A 21,526-nucleotide genomic window follows, 5' to 3' on the forward strand; every position below is an offset into this window, starting at 1 on the left:
AGCCGGGGAGGATGAGAAGGAGTAGATATGATGGCACAGTCGATCGGGGTTCAGGGTGGCATCTCACTTACGATTTTCCCGGGCCGTCTCGTGAGTAGGCTGTAACTTGGCTGTTTCTTCAACTGGGGCCGGGCATATAGAGCTGGATTCAATGATAGCGAGAGTGATGATATTAGTTTCGTGGCGAAGAATCTGAACATGGTGGACACCCCTGGGGGGTCACTTATTCGCGCAAGGTCTTATAAATACGACAACTTGATATTATGGCTCAGTTTTGCTTCGGTGATTCCAAGATCTGGGCGCACGTTTCGTGTACGGTAATGTTAAGAAGAGCGGGCGATAATCGCAATTAATGTTTGGCGTTCCGTGTAAAAATTCGGAAATTGTAGCGTGTGCTCAAGGTGGTGTCATCCAAACAGTGTCAAATTAATCCGATCCTTAAAGGATCCCAAAAAAGGACATCTTTGTGTTTGGGGAAAATTAATGGTGGCGTGACATTGTTTGAGAGACACGCAAAGGAAAATTACACTTAGGATCGGAACCCAAAGAAAGTAAAAATGAAAGTGATTCGTTTTCTTCTGCCATGTCTGCTAGTTGCGATGAGCTACGCTAATCCGGCTCTGGATAACGGAGGACCCATCAATCATGTGGTACGGAATTCTCCGAGAGAACGGATGCTCCAAAAAGGGATTCTATCATTCACACAATTCCAGTGACAATGCAAGAATAGTAATTAATGGTGTTCATTTTCCTTCGTCTTACCATCTTGCAACGTTTAGGCTCCATCAACGGTCGTCAAAACGGCCCTGGAAGATTCCTTCGTGAAGCGGCTTGGGGCCAAGTGCACCCAAAAGGATAACAGCTCCTGTGTGATGCTCAAGCTGGTGAGCTACATGAACCGGATGCTGAAGAAGTCCAGCATTGCCCTGGGCGATAGTGTAGAACTGCTGAGGACGAGGTATGTGTTATTGTGAACGGAAATCGTGGAAGGATTATAATAAACAGAAGCATTGTTTTCATGACAGCTCTGTAAGCCTCAGGCCAACAACAAGTGTTAATTGAGGAAAATTACCAAGAAACATTAACAGTCGAGTTTAATTACATGAGTGGCAGCAGTAGTTGATGCTCTCAGCGTGTGATAATCAGGCAGGATATTCAATGTGTGATGCAACATTGTATCAGATACAAATTTATTTATAAAACACAATCTTAGTTCGCAGAATATTGAAATTGAAAATAAATTAATAAGGCCTCAATTTAAATAGCATTTTTATGCTTCCAGCTAGTAAGAAAGCTTAAAGAGTTTTAGATTGTGTATATTCTTTTCGATTTGAAAAATCCAACGATTTGTTCTAATGGATTTTATTTCAAAGTTTGACACAAGAAAATTAAAAATGGATTCTTCAGGTCTCAAATGTGAAAAAAACCAGAAAAATAAGGATGTAATGAAGAACGCTGATTTTATCATCCTAAACAGCTTTATAATGCTGGTTTCATTAGTGTGACATGTTCAGACACATAAGATTACCATTTCCTATCTGGTTGTGAATTAAAAGAATTAAAAATTTGGAACATTCGTGTCCCAAAAGCTTAAAATAAGTACCTGTGTGGAGCAAACTGAACACGCTTCTAGAGCGGAATGGAACTCTTATAAATATAAGCTTGTATAAGGGTATATACGGACGAAGGTATTGACGAAAAATTGACCTCAACCATAATCTCAAATTTTGATTAGCTGGTGGCTGCTCCCCAGGTATGCTAGGTGCGTTACTAAAATCAGTATTTGCATGTTTTAAACTAATTATAATATTTCTGAATTGATTTTTTTTTAACTATCGACAGATAAACGTTTGAATCCATTACGGGGCATCCCTAAACGGATGAAGATAAGCCATCTTTTGTTAATAAATTTTCAAGGAGTATTAAAAACATCTGAAAAATATATTCATGTACTGCTTGGTAGATTAACAAAGAGTTGTTTTTACAGCTAGTTGTTATTTCGTTCAGATAAATGATGCGTTTAGTTTCACATACGAAAATAAATCTACAGGAAAAATACATGTTCTAAGTACTCATGGAAAGGGTTTTCAATAACAATAAAATTGAAAAATATAATCATTTCTAGCGTAACATTTAAAAAGGGCGAAACTGCCAAATGTAAACAAATCGATTTAACGGTCATTCCGGATGCACGCGGTTGCACTTTACCTATTAAACGCGGTTTCATTTTAAAATTACTTAAAACTTTCAAAAAATTGATAAAATTCAATTGGGCGAAACTTCCTGTTGATGCATTTTCGTTGGAACGTGAAGTTACGCCTATTCAAAATGGAGTGAATTTTTCTATTCGTGTAGGGCCAATAGGCGTAACTGAGTTGACCGTTTGTGACAAAACGGCCTAATTAGTTTTTGCGTGTAGGACGAATGGGCGAAACTTCAAAACCAAAACAAAAACAACCGATCAATTGGGCGAAACTTGCAAGCGTAACTGGAATCGAAAACAATAAAAGGGCGAAACTCGAAAATCTCTGAAATTAAGCGAAAAAAGTTAAAGTTCTTGATAACCATCGAACAATAAGAGAATATAATGCACATTTTTTAATGTTGTTGAACAAAAAGTGGTCGATTTTTTAAATAGGATTTGAATAGGTGTTCCGAATTTTCAAACGCGTTTTTCTCGTTTCGAGCAAACTGCTAGTTTCGCCCTTTTGAAATGTTACGCTAGATTTATTGCTCATTTATCATTTAATATCAATGCACTTGGCACCCCTGAACATCCCTTTTCCACGGGGCGAATTTGTCAATATCAGTACGGGAAAATCGCGTTTATCGTGCGCCCTTCTCAAAAATCGATTCTGTTTTCCAATGGTTTGTGGTTAGGGCTGAGGCCTCCTGCTTAGGTGGTGGTTCGCCGTAGAGTCGCGCGAGCTTGTGGTTCATCCTTCGCCTCCACACTCCGTTCTCCTGCACGCCGTCATATACAGATAACACTTCGTGCGAGGGCTAAGTCTTCTCGACCGCAGTTGCTTGTGGAGTCCATAGTAGGCACGACTTCCGCTGATAATTCGCCGCCAGATCTAACGGCTGGTGTCATTTTCAGCGGTCACCAGTGAGCCGAGATAGACAAAGTCTTCAACTATCTCCAGCTCGTCGCCGTCGATCGTTACCTTGTTATTATTGTACAAGCGGGTCTCGGATCCGAAAGCCAGCACGTACATAAGACCGCTGCAAAAAATTACTTTTTGCTCCCATATGTTTTGACGTAGAATTACGTCTTACGGCAACACTATTAGGATATATTGACAGTTCTACACGAACACCAACTTATCAGGAGGCCTCAGCCCTAACCTCAAACCATGGGAGAACAGAATCGATTTTTGAGAAGGGCGCACGACAATCGCGATTTTGCAGTACTAATTTCGACAAATTCACCCTGTGGAAAAGCGATACACAGATGCTCGTGTTTTGATTTTTTGGGTGTTCAGGGGTGCCAAGTGCATTGATATTTGGTAAAATGATTATTTTTTTTAATTGCATAGTTATTGAAAAACCTTTTCATGAGTACTGAGAATTTGCAACTTTCCCGTAGATTTCTATTCGAATGTGAAATTAAAGACATCATTTATCTGAACGAAATATCAACATACTGTATCGCACACTTAAACGATGTAGCTAATTATGTGGATATGTTTAAAATAATCAGAGCATTTAGGCGATTATTTTCAAATTCAACATAGACGGGGTCATCATTATTTTACTTGTTTGTAATAGTGAATGATTTTGCATTCATTTAGAAGTTAGAAACAACTCTTTTTTAATCTACCAAGCAGTACATGAACATATATTTCAGATGTTTTGAATTCACCTTGGAAATTCATTAGCAAAAGATGGCTTATCTTCATCCATTTAGGGACGCCCCGTAATGAATTCAAACGTTTAGCTGTTGATAGTTAAAAAAATAAATCAACTCAGAAATATTGTAATTAGTTTTAAACAAGCAAATACTGATTTGAGTAACGCACCTAGCATCACTGGTGAGGCCGCCAGAAAATAAAAATTTGAGGTTATGGCTGAGGCCAATTTTTCGCCAATACTATCGTCCGTATATACCCTTATAGGGGGGACAAATTAAAATTTGCGAAAAGATCTCGCGTCACGAAAAACGCCTCTTTCAGAGACATCTTTTCTAAAAGACATATGAAGACTGCTCATCGTTGATTGGTTAGTCGAAAATGAAAAAAAAAAAACACGGACTCCGCCCCTTAGTGAGTTTTAATTGTTTCAGCCTTCAAAAAGTATAAAAGAAAGGTGTTTGCCGCCGACGCGGTCGTTTTAAATTTGCCTGTCGAGCAGAACAGACATGCAACTCGATCTGCGTCTGGACCCCACCAGCGGTAATCCAACGCAGATATCGTATTGTAGTTCCGCTGTGGTAACCTACCAGCAAGCAGGATTAAACAGCAGCAGAGGCGGCACAGGGCAACACGCACAGGGCCCATCACAACATTCACAGCACACTAAATACCTCAAATCTGATAGAAATACGACTAGAGACAATTGGTTCAAACGTTGTCTCAATAGAATTTTCTATAGATCTGCTATTATATTGAGCCGTAATTTCATCCCCATCCGCAAGCCAGCGTCAACTAGAAATTCAGAAAATATTTGCAGACTCATGTAATTTAACATGTTTTTCACATTGGTTTCTCATAACACGCATCACAAGTCATATTTAAAATACACGTTACGCATAACATTTTACACATTTCAAACGCAGCGCACATTTTACAATCTTGGTACACCCAACAACAACTACACTCACACATGTCGCACTCACACAATCAACATACATTCCCAACTCTCATCTTACATACTCAACTCTCATCTTACATACTCAACTCTCATCTTACATACTCAACACACATCATGCATACTCAACTCACATCATGCATACTCAACTCACATCATGCATACCTAACACACTTCACACACAACCAGCGCACATCCACCCATCCAGCACATGCCCTTCCATTAAGACCTTAAAGATTCAAGACGACTCTTTTCGAATATATTATGAGCCCTTAAAAGGGCTGTTTGATTGCTTGACTATTTCGAAACTTTAACTAAAGTATGAAAAAATTTGCTCCCCGCCCTACATTCAAGCGTTCTGTTACGCTTGTGATTGCTATATGGGAATAACGGAGCAAACTGGAAAAAATGAAAAACTAGATAAGGGAAGTTTTATTATATGCGCCTATCCGACTAAATGCCCTGAAACCGTTTGACAAAGGAAAATTTTCAATTCATTAAACAGAAGGTGAGGCATGAAAGCAAACAATTAAATTGGTTTGCACCGTTTGCAATGAAATAATACGAACATATCTCTTTATAAAATATTAATACAATGATAAGCGCAGCCTAAAATCCGAACGATAAGAATTTTAGCTAATATGACAGCTTTTAGAATTAAAAAGAGGTCTTGAAAACTTTCAAAGTTTTCAATTTCTTCAATATGAAGGAAACACATGCATATTTATGAAAACATTCGATGAATACGTAGGTGTTCTTTTCATTAGAGCATATTTTCCACATTCCCCCTACTGATTTAAATCAAACGCTTGAGACCTGCAGATGTTGGTGTGGAACGGCTGTTGAAATGATTGAGCGTGGGACAGCGCTGCCGAGTATTTATCTAACATAATTTTTTTCTCGACTGAATGTTATGAACTATATTTAACTGATTACTCATCAAATTTGATGATTTCACTGAGCAACTGAGTTATTTTTCCATATTGATAAGTATCAAGTCGTTGTTTGGTAATAAATAGTTGAGTGGTATTTAGGTTTTCCTTCAATCAGTGTTTTAATTATCCAATCAGTCAGTACATTTTCAAAAATAATTTACAATGAATTTCTCAATATATATACATGAAACCATTGCTTGGTACAACAACGTACAACGGCGAAGAGATTGCGGTTTAAGGTTCCTTTGGCTAGTCGTTATATTTTTTGAAAACTTCATTATTCTTACGGCTACATTCTTCCCTTCTTTTGTTTCCCATGTTTCTCTGAGAAAATTCCATCATCTACGAAAATTCTTCAGACACAACGACGTGATCAGAACATTAAGTTCGATATCCAATCGTTTTCTGGTATTTTTGTATTCATGAATCCGAATTAAAAGAAAATGAATGAAAATGCCACCACTGCCACCGCTGAACCGCAAGCGTTTGTCAAAAAGCTTATGGTCAGATTCTTAAATACAAACGATTGGATTGTATTACATACCTTTAGGCGTTTAATGCTATCCATTTTTTTTTCTAAGGCGGTCAATTTGCAACGATTTTGAAAAAAAAAAAATTATTGTATAACATAAAATATCAATGCTATGTAACAAGTTTGACCCATGTGATCTATGTACATTAAATAAAATGCATAAGTCACGTTTACAAATTTATTAAATAATATATTGACACAAATCAAATCGTCGTAATTCTACGTTAACCCGGCGGTCGTATCTAATATACAACCCCTTCATCTTTTTTAGGGTCACCAAACATCAGTGTAAAATTTGAGATGATTTGGTTGATTCCTGAGTTAGCGCAACGCGTTTCAATTTTGTATGGAAATTGGTATGGAAGAAAAAATTTTTGAACATTAAATCATCCAGAAAATACAAATAAGCTTGAAATGAAGTCGGTCTTTGATTTTTGGTTTTGACTATTCTTAAGCTTCATTTTTTGCTAACATGACAAGCAGCTAAGAATTTCATGAAAAAAGTTATTACCTTTTCAAAATAAAAAATCTGAATCCATTGAAAAGTATTTAAAAATTGCGGATTTTGCTTGCTAGAGCTGTTAATGATAGCATGAAATGTTTTTGCAAAGGTTATATTAATCAATAAATTCACTAGCAATGCAAAGCAGTTTTTTGAGATTTTTAATTTCTATCCAATTTTCGTCAGGATGCCCTCCGTTCGGCTTGAGGCACGATGTGAAGTTTTGATAGAACTTTCGTGTTTCTTAGGAACAATGCAGCTGCTCCAGCTCATCGAGCTCCTCCTCCTCCAGGCGGCGCTCTTTCTCCTGAAAAATGTGAACTTACTGCCTCTTCCTTTGTCGGTGATTTTCCATATTTCGACGGGTCCCTCTTTGCACTACTGTCACTTCTTGAGGGAAGGAGTGGAAAGAAAGTAGAACCTGCTCGGCTGGTGGTCTAACAATTAATAATTATGTATTTCTAATTTATTTTACATCTATATAAAATCATGGTATGCTACACATCGCACTTGCTATCTTCATGCTTCAACACTCCTCCTCAAGGACGATGTTCTGCAGGCCTATCTTCTCCCTCATCTTCTGCAACTTGATCCGGTTCAGGGGTTTTGTCAGCATGTCTGCCAACATATTCTTCGTCGAACAATACTTGACGTTGACGATTCCAGTCCTGGTCAGATCCCGAACGAAATTGTATCGGGTTTCGATGTGCTTCGTCCGTCTGGTTTCACCTTCGGCACTCAGCAAACTGATGCAGCTCTGGTTGTCCTCATGGATGATCACCGGCTGCTTGATGTCCTCGCCAAGTCCTTGCATCAGCTTTATGAGTCAGAGTAGCTCCTTGTTAGCTTCAGCGAGTGCAACATATTCCGCTTCGGTGGAAGATAATGTCAAACATTCCTGCTTTCGTGCTGTCCAACTGATCGTTCCACCGCCAAGCTTGAACAGAAATCCGGAATTCGACTTCCTGTCCGCACGATCGCCTGCTCAGTCAGCGTCAGCGTAACCTTCGAGATGACCTTTTCCTCCTAGTTGCAGCTTCAGTCCAGCAGTACCCTTCAAATACCGCAAGGCTCGTTTTGCTTCTGTCCAGTCACGTTCCGTTGGTATGCTGACCTTACTCACGAGGATGGACGCCGTGATTGCCAGATCGGGCTGCGTGCATACGGCGACGTAGAGTAAACTTCCCACGAGACTCTGGTATTTCTCGATGGTGGCCATAACTTTTTCCTCTTTTTGCTTTGCCGTGACGTAGCCAGGGTCCATCGGAAACGGCGATGGTTTGGCTTGCTCCATCCCGAACTTCGTTAATATTCTCTCGATGTAACTTTCTTGTCTAAACAGGAAACTTCCGTCTTCCTGCTGCTCAACACGGATGCCAAGATAATTGCTGACATCGCCCAGACACGAAATCTTGAATTTCTTCTCCAAGCTCTTCCGTACTCGCTCGTACTCCTTGCTGCCGTTGGTGACGATCAGCATGTCATCTACGTAGAGTAGAATGAATGATAACCTATCGTCTTTCTTCACGAAAAGGCAGCAGTCCGCTTCGGAGCTTCATATCCCAGCTGCTTCAGAACGTCGGTTATGGTCTGGTTCCAGACCCTTCCTGCTTGCTTCAAGCCGTATAAACTCTTCCTCAAATGGCACACTTCCGTGGGATTTCCGGATTCGTACCCAGGCGGTTGACGCATGTAGATGGTCTCCGAGATCTCTCCGTACAAAAATGCCGTCTTGATATCGACGTGCTTAACTTGCATCTTTCGACGTGCTGCTACCGACAGGAGTGCCCGAAACGTGGTGTGCTTCGCAACCGGGGCGTAAACCTCGTCGTAGTCAGTACCAAATTTCTGGCTGCATCCCTGGGCAACTAGCTGGGCCTTGTATCTTGCAACATTCCCGCGCTCCCGGCTTCCGGTTTGGGGGAAGGCTAACGATGTCCCAGGTGGAGTTTTCTTGGAGGGCAGCATACTCTTCATCCATAGCATTTTTTCAGTGATCCCGTTCGGGACTTGCTAGCGCTTCTGCTAGAGTCCTCGGTTCGAATGTTTGCTGGCTTACAAGGCTGCCGGCTTCGGGAAATCGGGGTGGCGGTACCCCTTTGTTCGATCGGCTTGACACACGTATCGGCGTGCTAGTTGAGGGGACGTTCATCGCACAGTAAACGAAAATTACCGAGTTCGGTAATTTTTTTACCGAAATCCTAACATGTGTAAATCGTTAAACTGTTCGGTAATTTTTTCGGTAAAAAATAAACGAACATCGGTAAATCGATCCTTCATTTACCGATTTTCGTTTATTTTTTACCGAAAAAATTACCGAACAGTTTACCGATTTACACATGTTAGGATTTCGGTAAAAAAATTACCGAACTCGGTAATTTTCGTTTACTGTGCGGCATCGTGATCTTCGGTGAGTGTGGTGTCGTCGTCCGATTCGATGAACGTATCTTGATCTTTGCTGTCTTCGGAACCCGACTTGAATCCTTCCTCGTCGTCTGCTGGCTCACAGAGAACGTCCCCTGCAACGATAGGAAATGAATTTGTTTGAAAATTGTCGGTCGAATAGAAGCGATAATCAACGATACTTCCATTGCCTTCTTCTGCTTCTTGGATACTGCCAGTCGGCATGAAACGGGCATCTCTGCTGTTGATGACGTGCCCGGAGCTCCTGTCCAAGAATCTGTACGCTTTTTGTTGGGTCGAATAACCAAGGAAAGTCATCTTCAGCGCTGCTGCATCAAACTTCGTTCGATTTTGCTTCGATATCCACACGTATGCATCCGCACCAAAAACCTGTACGTGGCTCAGGTCTGGCTTTTCTCTCCACCACGCTTCATAAGGAGTGACGATTCTGTAGGTAGTCGGCCGTGTTCACAGCCTCCGCCCAGTACTTCGTCGGTAGCCCTGCGTCCAGCAGCATGCACCGCGCCATTTTGTTCAGGGAACGATTTTTGCGTTCTGATGTTCCGTTCTGCTGTGGGGTGTGTGGCGTTGAAAACTGCTGTCTGATTCCTTCTTGCTTGAAGAACCTTTCCAACGACCTGTTCTTGAACTCGCCACCATTGTCGGAGCGCATGACTTTTGGCGGCCTGCCAAATCTCGTCTTTGCCTCCAAAACGAATCCCTCAGCTTCTCCTCAGCATCGGATTTCTCCCGCAAAAAATACACGGTTGTGTATCGGGAAAAGTCGTCGGTGACTGTCAGATAGTACCGACATCCTCCTGGCGTAACATTTTTCATGGGTTCACATATGTCCACGTGGATCAGGTCCAGCGGCATTTTCGATAGCTTCTTCGTTTTCTTCGGGAACGGAAGTCGTGCAAGTTTACCCTCTTGGCAGCACTCGCACACGGACCGTATGCCACAATCGGTGATCTTGATGCCGCTCGCTAGCTTGTTGTTAAACAGCTCCTGGACGGCGTCGTTGTCTCGATGGCCCATCTTTCTGTGCCACGCGTGCTGGCAATCCTGCGTGTGCGTTTTCTCTTCTACTTTCATGGCGTTGTGGGCGTTCTTGTACAATACAACCCACCGGCCACAACCGCCACAGCTGCAACTTGCGTCTCTTTCATGATCCTGCAGTTCTTGGTGTCGAAAATCACCTCACCGCCCTTAACAACCAGCTTGCGCACCGAGATCATGTTGGTCTCCAAATTCGGTACGAACAAAGTACCCGAAAGCGTGATTGTGCGATTTTTGCCTTCCAGATCGCAGCAATCCACTTTGCACGTCCCTTTGCCCTTCGCAGCTGTCATCGTCCCGTCGGCCAGCGTGACGTTTTCGTTGATGGTTTCATCCAGGTCCAGAAAGAAATCTCGTTCGGCGCACATGTGGGATGTCGCCCCGGAATCGACGACCCAGCTTCCGGTGTGTCCAGTCCGCTTCGTCCTGAAAGCACAATTTTCATTCGTCGCTTCACGCACGGCCTTCGCTCTGAGTGAATTTTTCCGGTTTTTCCGGTCGCTTCTGGTGTTCTTTTCCTGGTCGCTTGCTTGTTTCCGGCAATCCCTCTGCTTATGGCCCGGCTTCCAACAATAATGGCAGACCTTCTTACCAGATCCAGCCTTCAGAACGGATTCCGGATCGTAGTTTTCCTGCTTCGTCACCTCGTCGATCAGCTTGGTTTTCACGAGCTCTAACGTAAGTTCGTTGTCCGCCCGGCTCTCCAACGCGGTCGTCAGGGCGTTGAACGATTTCGGAAGGCTACTCAGCACCACCGCAATCTGCAGTTTCTCGTCGAGCTTCAACCCACGGATAGGCGGTCGAAAACTTCTTCCATCTCGTTCACGTGCTTCTCAATGTCGTCGCCTTCACAGAATGGCTTGGAGATCAAATTTCGCAAATACGAGACCTTGGATGTCAGCGTCGGCTTCTCGAAGTGGTCCTTCAGCTTGTCCCATGCTTCACGAGCCGTGGTCGTCTGCTTGATGAGGCCATGCTGGTTGCTCTCCATCATCAGACCGATCGTCGCTCGTGCTCGTTGGTCCCCGTACTTCCAGGCTTTGATTTCGGCTTCGTTTCCCGGGACATGTTCCGTCGCAGCCAGTGCTTCTGGTATCGTCCCGGTGACATACTTCCAGAGGTCCTCCCGGATTAGCAGCAGCTCGGTGCTGAACTTCCAGCTGCTGTAATTCGATTTATTCAGCTTTGGAACTTATATTTTCCCCATTTCAACTGCTTGAGGAAAATTTTTTCTTCCGTTGTTGACTGGTTACTAGGCAACGTTAGCTCCTGGGCCCATAACCTCTTGGGAGAAGGAGTGGAAAGAAAGTAGAAACTGCTCGGTTGGTGGTCTAACAATAACAAACTATGTATTTCTAACTTATTTTACATCTATATAAAATCATGGCTCAAATGGCGTATGCGAAACGTGAGCAAATGGTTTCAGTGTTTCTAGACATAAAGGGAGCTTTTGATGCTGTCTCAATAGAGGTTTTGTCAGACAAATTACACTCCCGAGGTCTGCCTCCACTATTGAACAACATCTTATACAGCTTGCTTTGTGAGAAACATCTTAACTTTGCTCACGGAGATATAGCAATTAGCAGAACCTCTTACATGGGCCTCCCACAGGGTTCATGTTTGAGTCCACTTTTGTACAACTTTTACGTAAGTGACATCGACAGTTGTCTCTCTGAAGGCTGCACTCTAAGACAACTTGCAGATGACGGCGTGGTGTCTGTCACAGGATCTACTGAGTCTCATCTGCACAGACCTTTACAAGATACTTTAGACAGATTGTCTTCCTGGGCTTTGGGGCTTGGGATTGAGTTTTCCCCTCAGAAAACGGAGATGGTTGTTTTCTCTAAGAAACATAGACCTGCTCAACCTAAGCTTCAACTCCTAGGCAGAACGATCACTCAATCGAGGTGTTTCAAGTATCTTGGGGTTTGGTTTGATTCCAAGTGTACCTGGAGAGCCCATATTGAGTATCTGAAAGGAAAATGCCAACAAAGAATCAATTTTCTCCGATCAATCACCGGCACCTGGTGGGGAGCCCATCCAGAAGATCTTATAAAACTGTACCGTACAACGATTCTCTCAGTGATGGAATATGGTAGTTTCTGTTTTCAATCAGCTGCTAAAACGCACCTCATCAAACTCGAGCGTATTCAATATCGAGGTCTGCGAATAGCATTGGGTTGTATGCCCTCAACGCATACCATGAGTCTCGAAGTTTTGGCTGGTGTACTTCCCCTGAAAGATCGATTTTATTCACTGTCCCTTCGGTTCCTCATCAGGTGTGAGGTCATGAACCCATTGGTGATTGCAAATTTCGAGAAGCTACTTGAGCAAAATCTTCAAACAAGATATATGGCTGTATATCATGAATTCATGTCTATGCCGGTTAATCCTTCATCGTATTCTTCCATCCGTGTTTTTCTCCCTGACTACGACATATCCTCTGTCCAGTTTGATTTGTCCATGCAGCATGAAATCCGTGTGATCCCTGAACAACATCGTCCCTCCGTTGTTCCAAGGATTTTTTATGCAAAGTATGGACACGTCAATGCTGAACAAATGTACTTTACTGATGGATCTCTTATAAACGAGTGTACTGGGTTTGGAGTGTTCAAACAAATATCCTGTGCATCGTATAGTCTGCAATCTCCATGCTCCGTTTATATCGCTGAATTAGCAGCCATTCATTGGGCACTGGATAACATAGCCACGCGAACCGTTGAACACTACTTCATTGTAACGGACAGTCTTAGCTCTATTGAGGCTATTCGTTCAATTAAGCCCGGAAAGCACTCACCGTACTTCCTTGAGAAGATACGGATAACGTTGAGTGCTTTATTCAGACGCTGCTTTAACATAGGCTTGCCAGATGTTTTTCAAAAAAAGCGGGACATTTTGAGAAAAAAAGCGGGACACAGCCAAAAAAAGCGGGACATTTTAAAAATTCTTCGAGAAAGTCATGAAATGTATGTACACATACGTAAATATGTTTTTTTTCTACTCTATCTAGTATATAGATCTCTAGTATATAGATCTATTAATCGATAATAGAGGCAAAGTTCAGTTGATATAACATCTACTTTTCGAGTCAACGTATATTATAGCGCCAGCACTAAATTTTACTTCGGAAGTCCGGACTTCCGATCCCGAACTTACTTCCGAACTTTGACAGTTGTGTTTAAAAAATCACAGTGCATTATATGCAACATTGCCACACATAAATTTGTATCCACCAAAGTATCTCTACAAACTTTAAGCGGGCCACAGACTACACAACATTGGTACAAATGCGATGAAATTTTGTCGCTGTGAACACGATTTGCATCGTGTATGGCAATGCTTGTATGATCGCCCAAACGGTTTGAGTAAAATCGGTCGGGATCGAAATATTTTGTTCAAACCACCCTCTGCCGGGGTGGAAATGTTTTTTTTGTTGTTGCTGTTACTGTTTTCGCCAGCAATCGTTTGTGATCGCGTGGAATATACTCTTCTGGGCAAGAATGAGATACACAAACGATTCAAATGAATTTGTGGCAACGTTGGTTTTATATGAATTTGGCGCACGCTTAAATAAAACGACTCAATATGTTTTGGTCGGAAGTCAGCCATGATGCCAGTTCACCAAAGACGTTTATAAAATTTTTATCTTAACGCACAATATGCTTCCAAATCCAGGCGTAAACATCGAACAAATTTGAAGCTTTTCAATGTTCTTCCGTTGGGAAAAAAGTGCGAATGACACAAAGACGATAAAACAACATTGATTGAAACAACAGTGAAATCAATTTTAACAAAATATCAGCTTTCAAGCGGTTTTTTATTTTTAAAATGTCAAGATTTTTTCTTGATTTCTTACAATACTTGAATGTCATGACGAAATAAATGCTCGGATAAGGCTCTCATTAGGCAACTTAGCTTACATTTGAAACAAGGAAACCAATTTTGTTTTTATACATATTTAATTCATATGTACAATGTAGATATTCACTGATTTTTTTTATGGAATATTCATAAGCTTGGAATTTCTGGTTTGTGAAAAGAGTTTCATTATATTTACAGCATAATTTTTTTCACTGTAAAATTCAAATAAGCTTTGTTTCAAGATTGGGAGAATTTCAAAATTATAAAAATCAAATGAACCATCCTCCAGAATCCGTTTCAGTGCGAAATCAGAGTGTCATTTTCAGTAACCTATCTCTAGCATTATCCAAAATGAGATCTTTTTGATATTTTAATACTGAAAAGCTATAAGTTTCGCCATGCAGCAAATAGTTATTTAAGCAATAAGTTGCAAAAATTGGGTTTTTCAACGAGAGTCTTCAATTTATTCAACGAGATTTGACGAGTCGAATAATTATGTATGTCGATTGCTAAAAAAAATCGAGTTTTGCAACGATTTTCATACACATATTTATGAAAATTCGAAAAATTCATTTATTAACCAACAAGAAGGGTATCTCAACAAATAACAACATATGGCCATAACCATGCCAACAACTACAAATTTATGATCAAGTAGGCCGTGGATTTTAGTTTTCGAAACTGAGTTCAGTGCTGTAATGTAGAACTTTTCGATACTGTTTTCAGTGTCCAAATTTTCAATTTTCAACACTAAATTGCATAAACGATACTTTGAATAAAAAAAAATACATTTTAACTTGATTTCCACCAGTTTTAAAAATAGATAAATACTATGACTCATATGGCGTATACCTACTCAAATGGAGCTTTAAATTATTAGGAATTGCATAGATAAATTTAAAGATATTTCCCAAAGAAATAAGGGATCACATCTTATTTGTGTGATGTGCAGTTTTGATAAAGCAAAATAAATCAAACGTAGGGAAATCTTATTTTTAATTGAAAACTTAGTTCAAAAAGCGGGACATTTCGAGTAAAAAGCGGGACGGCGGGACATTTACCAAAAAAGCGGGACATGTCCCGCTTTTGCGGGACGGATGGCAACCCTACTTTAACATCACCTTCGTCTGGGTTCCTTCACATTGCTCGATACTGGGCAATGAGAAGGCAGACTCACTAGCAAAGGTGGGTGCAACTGAAGGCTATATTTATCAGCGTCAAATTGCCTTCAATGAATTCTATTTTTTGGTCAGAAGAAACACTCTTGTCAACTGGCAGCGCAATTGGGACGAGGATGAGATGGGTCGATGGCTCCACTCGATTATCCCTAAGGTAAGCCTTAAACCATGGTTCAATAGGTTGGACCTTAGTCGAGATTTTATTCGAGTATTTTCTCGACTCATGTCTAATCATTGTCCCTTAAACGCGCTACTTTATCGTGTGAATCTTGCTAGCAGCAATCTATGTAGTTGTGGCAAAGGTTACCACGACATCGAGCATCTTGTTTGGTCATGTGAGGTCCATCTTGTCGCCAGAGGGAACTTAGTCAACTCTTTAAGAGCCCGAGGAAAATCACCTAACGTTCCAGTGAGAGATGTGTTGGCTGCGATAGACTTAGACTATATGTTCGAGATATATCTTTTTCTTAAATCTATTGATCTCCGCATTTAACTACTCTTTTCCTCTATTCGTCTCTTTACCTACTCTTAGTTCTAAGAATTTGATTGTAAAAAAAGAAACTTGATTTTGGCTCCGTTAAACTAAAGGTCCGAGCCGTTCCAAATAAACGAAATTATAAAAAAAAATAAAATCATGGCATGCTACACATCGCACTTGCTATCTTCATGCTTCAACACCACTCGCGCGGCATTCTCTTCGTCCATCACCCTTTCAGGGGCTTGTGATATAGCTCAGTTGGCAAGTCTGTTGCTTCCTGAGCCGATGTCCGTGAGTTCGAGCCCAAGAGTAAACATCGAACACAGTTGTACCGGATAAGTTTTTCAATGACTTGTCCGCCAACTGCATCGTTGATATAAGTCGCGAATGACATAAAGATGTTAAAACGACTATAGGGTAAGTGAGCCTTAACTTGGCATGCTCCTTATCTTGGCATGCCAAAATGCATTTTGGTAATTTGTATGTCAAACATATGCCTAAAAATATAAAATAAATCAAACATAAAAGAAAATCGCATTTGTCTACATTCTGCATAGCATTTGCCCGCAATTGAATCCAAATAACTGCGTAATAATTTTTTTTCACATGACGAACTGGAAGTAAAATTACGATTTTCGGAAAAAATCTGAAATGAACCTACCTTGCTAGTGCATCTGTCACCTTCGGATCGATTTAAAAAACACACTTCCCTATGAAAAAATCACTAAAAAATACCGTTGGTTACAGCAAAACGTGGCAAAAAATATAAAATTATAACCTACTCCAAACAACTTACATATTTGATCTAAAATTGAAGAAAATATAAACATTTTTTTCGCCTAATCTTGGCATGAAATTCCACTAATTGAGGTTTGTATGTATGTGTGAGAACGAAATTAGCAGGCAGACGGTAGCCGGCAGCCGGCAGCCGAATCGTCGGCCTTTAGTGCACAGTGGTCTGGAAATTTAAAACCGGTCGAAAGTAAAAAGAATGATTGAATTAAAATAACTTGAAAATACCATAAATGTATTTTGGACTATAATCAATTTATTTATCTCTCAAGCGTATTTGGCATCTTAGTTGGAATTATAATACTAAAAGTTTAGCTGCCTTTTTTTTGGTAAACTTCTAGAACTTTTCCTCTCAACTTCTGAGCACGAAATCAACAGGATTCGGATCCGAATCGATATCTTGGATCACAACGTTGAAGTAACTTTATCCATACCCAAAAAAGAAATCTACAAATGTAAATAAGGTCCAACGTATTTTGATTTCATTTTATTTGTGCTGGAGATGAACATTTGTGGTTTATGTGTCGCTTTGAAAGGAATGGTTACAAAGTTAAAATTATGACATTCTAAATATTATGTTTATTAAAAAAAGTAGTTGCATTACAATGTTGAAAAATTATGTTACTAAGAGCTAAATTTTATTGTTTTCAATTTCATGTGAAACCAAAAATAATATTTTGACCAAGTTTGTTTTATATTATGGATCACTGTGCATCAGCAGAGGTGACGACGTTTGTTTTCCGTAGGAAAGGAATATGCGAAGGAAGCGCTGCCGAGTTTGGATGATGATTTTGCATGAGTGCGAGTGGGATGCAGCTTGAATTTCACCCAGCTTGTAAATTTGTTGTTCGCTTCCATTGGCTACAGTCCCCAAACGAACGAGTGAGATGCAATCTATTTCTATCAGGCTGGCTGGAGTGAGCGATAGTTTGTCTTGTTTTGCTATCCGGGTGTACGCAAACGATTGCTAGAAAATTCCTAAGGGCGACATTTTAAGTATGTAGGTATGATTCAAAGAATTGTTCGCTTACTTGAGTTTTAGCTTTAGCTTGCTTCTTGCTTGTAAATGTCTTCTTGGTTTGTAAATGTCTCTCCTCCTTTTATGGGAGTGGAATAAAAAAAATATGAACATTCACTATCGTATGTTAACTTCATTGGAAACAGATCTATCATGATTTCATTTTAAAAAATTGAACAAACGATTTGTTTGCTCGGTTAATAAACATTTTTATGTTAACCAATGCAATATTTTCGAACCTTTTTGTTCTAGATTGTCATTCTGATAATAGAAATTTTAAACACAACAAAAACTGAAACAAACAAATGAAACTTTTTTACGTAAGATTATAATTCTGCACGCAAATATCGATTTTAAAAATTGGTTGACATTTCGTACTTTCGACTTTTTGAAAACAACACAGAACATTGTTGTGCTTCCTTCCAGGATATTATCAACGAATTCGTGGGGGCTGTTGTTGTATTAGTGAGGCAAATTTCTTCTAGAGGCTGCCAATTTAAGGAACTCATAAAGGGCCACAATTCGGAACGGGGGCCACAATAAGGAGCATTTCAATCAATAGTTTGATCAGGTTTATATCAAACTATCCACCGCTTTAAAGCAAGGACATATTTTTACTACATTTCAGGCTAGTAAGCAATCATATTTGTCGAAGGACTTTTGAAGGTACATATTACAGGAAGACTTCAATCATGGGAAATATAGTCAACCATGCCTTAGGGGCCAAGTTCGGGTACATTTACCCTAATCGAAAAAAAAATCGTCCATCACTCTCCTACACGCCTCGTCGAACCAGTCGTTCCATCGAGTTCGTTCCACATGACCGATGACATTCTCCGCAGCACCATTGATGGCTGTCTTGATGGTTTCCCAACAGTCCTCGAGAGGGGCTTCGTCAAGCTCGCCCTCTGCCGGCAGCGCTGCTTCGAGCGACTGCGCATAAAGCATGGATCATCAGAAATCTGGAAGCACTGTTTATTTTACCATAGCGCTCCTAGTAGTCGGATCTGGAATTTTTTGACAGTACTTTGTTCGGAAATGTTTCCTCTATCAGTGCTGAAAATTTCATCACGATTTGTTTTGTTCCAAAAAAGTTACACGGGATAGAAGCCGCGAGACGAAAATTAATTTTGGACACCCACGCTCAAAAACCCGATGTGGTCTGGTTCAAAAATCACGAAATCTGATTTTGGGAGGATTCCTGACCAAAAATTTTACAGAGCCACTGGTCGGAGTAATGTCCCCATCAAGTTCAAATTCGTTTTTGCCAATAACTTTGCAGAAAAATGTTTGATCTGGCAAGATATTTTGATCTGCGGCCGAAAAAACCCTATTTTTTTGTGAAAAACAAGACCATGGACTCCGAAATGTACAAGGAGGAGTGCCTGAAAAATGTTTTTTTCCTTTTATTAGATCTTACAAAGAACCAGTAAAGTTTTCGACAGATTTGGCAAGCTGCCACTACAGCAAAGTGGTACTACAGTGATATCGGGCCAACGGGTGAATTTTGTCGAAAAGGACATCAACCCACCCAACTCCCCTCGATTCCGCCCTTTCGAAAAATTTTGGGCCATTGTTAATCAGAAGATGAAGAAGAATGATAGGACGACTCGGGATGCAACAGAGATGAAAAGATTGTGGAACAAAATGGCCGCTGAGGGCAGTGAATGACCGCTGAGGTCATTGAATAGGGTGTCCAAACTTAGATGAGTGGTTCTCGACGAAAAGTACGAAATTTAATCAAAACCACACCGGATTCTTTTTTTTATTATTTTTCCTTAAAAGTGCAGTAAAAACCCTACAATTTGAGCACAAAACATTTTTATTTCGTTTACATAGCTCCGAGATACACCCTTTTTAATGCGTTCAGATTTGTAGTGATCCATGCTTTAGTCTGCCGCGACCTCAGGTTGCTTCAGTCGTTCGATATTTAACTGTGGCAGGCGTCGGTTTCGTATGTTGTACACTACGGAGAGTTTTGGGCGCATCTTCACCATCACCGGATAATGGTCTCCCTCGATGTTGGCGCCTCGATAGGATCTGACGTCGATGATGTCTGAGAAGTGCTGGCTGTCCACCAAAACGTGGTCGATCTGTGATTGCGTTTGGTACGGTGATCTCCAGGTGTACTTGTGTGGGAGGCGGCGCTGGAAAAAGGTACTACGTACGGCCATTCGTTTGGAGGCTGCGAAATCTATAAGTCTGAGGCCGTTTTCGTTGGTCAGCTGGTGCGCACTGAACCTTCCAATTGCCGGTTTGAGTTCCTCCTCCTGGCCGACCTGAGCGTTAAAATCCCCCATGTCGTTCTTGAAATCATCTTTTGGGCAGCAGTCGTATTCACGCTCCAGCTGGGTGGAGAATTCGTCTTTGTCGTCACCGGTTCTTCCGAGGTGAAGGCTGTGAACGTTGATGATGCTGATGTTGAAGAAGAGGTCCTTGCAAGAATGGTCGGCATAACCGACCATAACAGTATTTTTTTGCATTTTTTGCATATCATAGTATAGGAAGAATAAAACATGGTTAATGTCACTCGCCCCAAGTTAAAACTAATCATTAGCTTACCATAAAGTCACATGTCATATTTCAGAACGATATGACCATAGGGGGGGGGGGGGGGGAGGTTGCTTGGATCTCAAACGTGACTATTATTTTAAGGTATTTTTCTCGGGAGGAAGAAAAAAAATCTGGTTTTTCATTGATAACTTTTTTCTGCGCTAGACGTTTGCATTTTACGAATAATTTTCTTAAATCCTAAACAAAGACACATATTTGACTCCAAGGCTACAATACTATTGGAATTGAAACAAAAAAGTTATTGCGGTTCATAGATTGTATTTTAGCCGAAAATTGTCATCTAACACGCAATGAGAACTTTTTACGCATTGCCTTTTATTAGAAAATTTCCGGCCGAAATACTATCTTTAAACCGTACTGAACGAAACTGTTCAGCAGAAAATTTCTTTTAGAGAATTTATAATTTTTCACAAAAACCATTAACGAAATATGGATAACGTTTTAACCAAAACGAAGCTTTTACACCCCAGGGTTTGAAAAACTCAAAAATGATTCCAATTCAACACAGTCTAATAGTGCAGTATCTGCTGTTTCTGAATGCCAAACTCATTTTCCATATTTTTATCTACATTCACACAGATCGGATGGCACGGCGGACGATCCGGAGGAGCTCTCGGTGCTGGCACGCTCCAGCAGTTCCGATGACCACAAGCTGAGTGTTATTGTGGCCGACAAGATTTGGCGTTTCATTCAGAGCCGCAGCGTCAAGTGGCGGGCCTTCCAGGCGGCGGATTTAGTGGTGGCCACGGGCGAAGGTGGCAAACTGAACTTCGGTGTGTCGATGGATGCCAGAAAATTCTTCGAAGAAGGTCGAGGCAGAATGAAACACTACGGTCCGATGCTGATGGCGTTCTTCATGAAGGCCGGCATTATGGGTGCACTGGTGCTGAAGGGAATCGCGTTGCTGGTGGGAAAAGCTCTACTAGTGAGCAAGCTGGCACTTCTGTTAGCCGGTATTATCGGAATTAAGAAGCTGTTGCACAAAAAACATGTTACATATGAGGTGGTGGCCCACCCGCCAGAGCATCATCATCACATCGACAGCTACAGCGCTGGCTGGGCTCGTGCCATCGATGGTTTCGTTGAGTCGTTTACCAAGGGCCTGGAAAGCAAACTGACGGCCAAGGATGCCGACGAGCTCGCATACGGGGGACAGATGCCACTGTAACCGTTTTTCCTTTCTTATGACATGTCTTCCATGTCCTAGGAGTGGTATTTTTTTCTCTCTGGTACCTGAAACTTCAACTCTGAAAAGCAATTCTGTCCTGTGATAGTTACTTCTTTCGCCATATTATTACTTTAACCCACTGGAGCTGCCTTCTTCAAACGAGTAATTTGTAGTTATTTATTCGCTTTATTTATTCAATAAAATCTGATCAAATTCA

At 41.0% G+C, this 21,526-nt stretch overlaps 1 protein-coding gene across 1 annotated transcript; it reads left to right on the plus strand.

The window, feature by feature from the left end:
- Positions 1-254: 254 nt before the first annotated feature.
- LOC129740119 (uncharacterized) lies at positions 255-21,526 on the plus strand. The gene is made up of 3 exons (XM_055731722.1): positions 255-650; positions 780-958; positions 20,721-21,526. The coding sequence occupies exons 1-3, from the start codon at positions 558-560 to the stop codon at positions 21,307-21,309; spliced, it is 861 nt and encodes a 286-aa protein (XP_055587697.1). The 5' UTR covers positions 255-557; the 3' UTR covers positions 21,310-21,526.

Source organism: Uranotaenia lowii, chromosome 1 (genome assembly GCF_029784155.1).
Source record: "Uranotaenia lowii strain MFRU-FL chromosome 1, ASM2978415v1, whole genome shotgun sequence".
NCBI classification, from domain to species: domain Eukaryota; kingdom Metazoa; phylum Arthropoda; class Insecta; order Diptera; family Culicidae; genus Uranotaenia; species Uranotaenia lowii.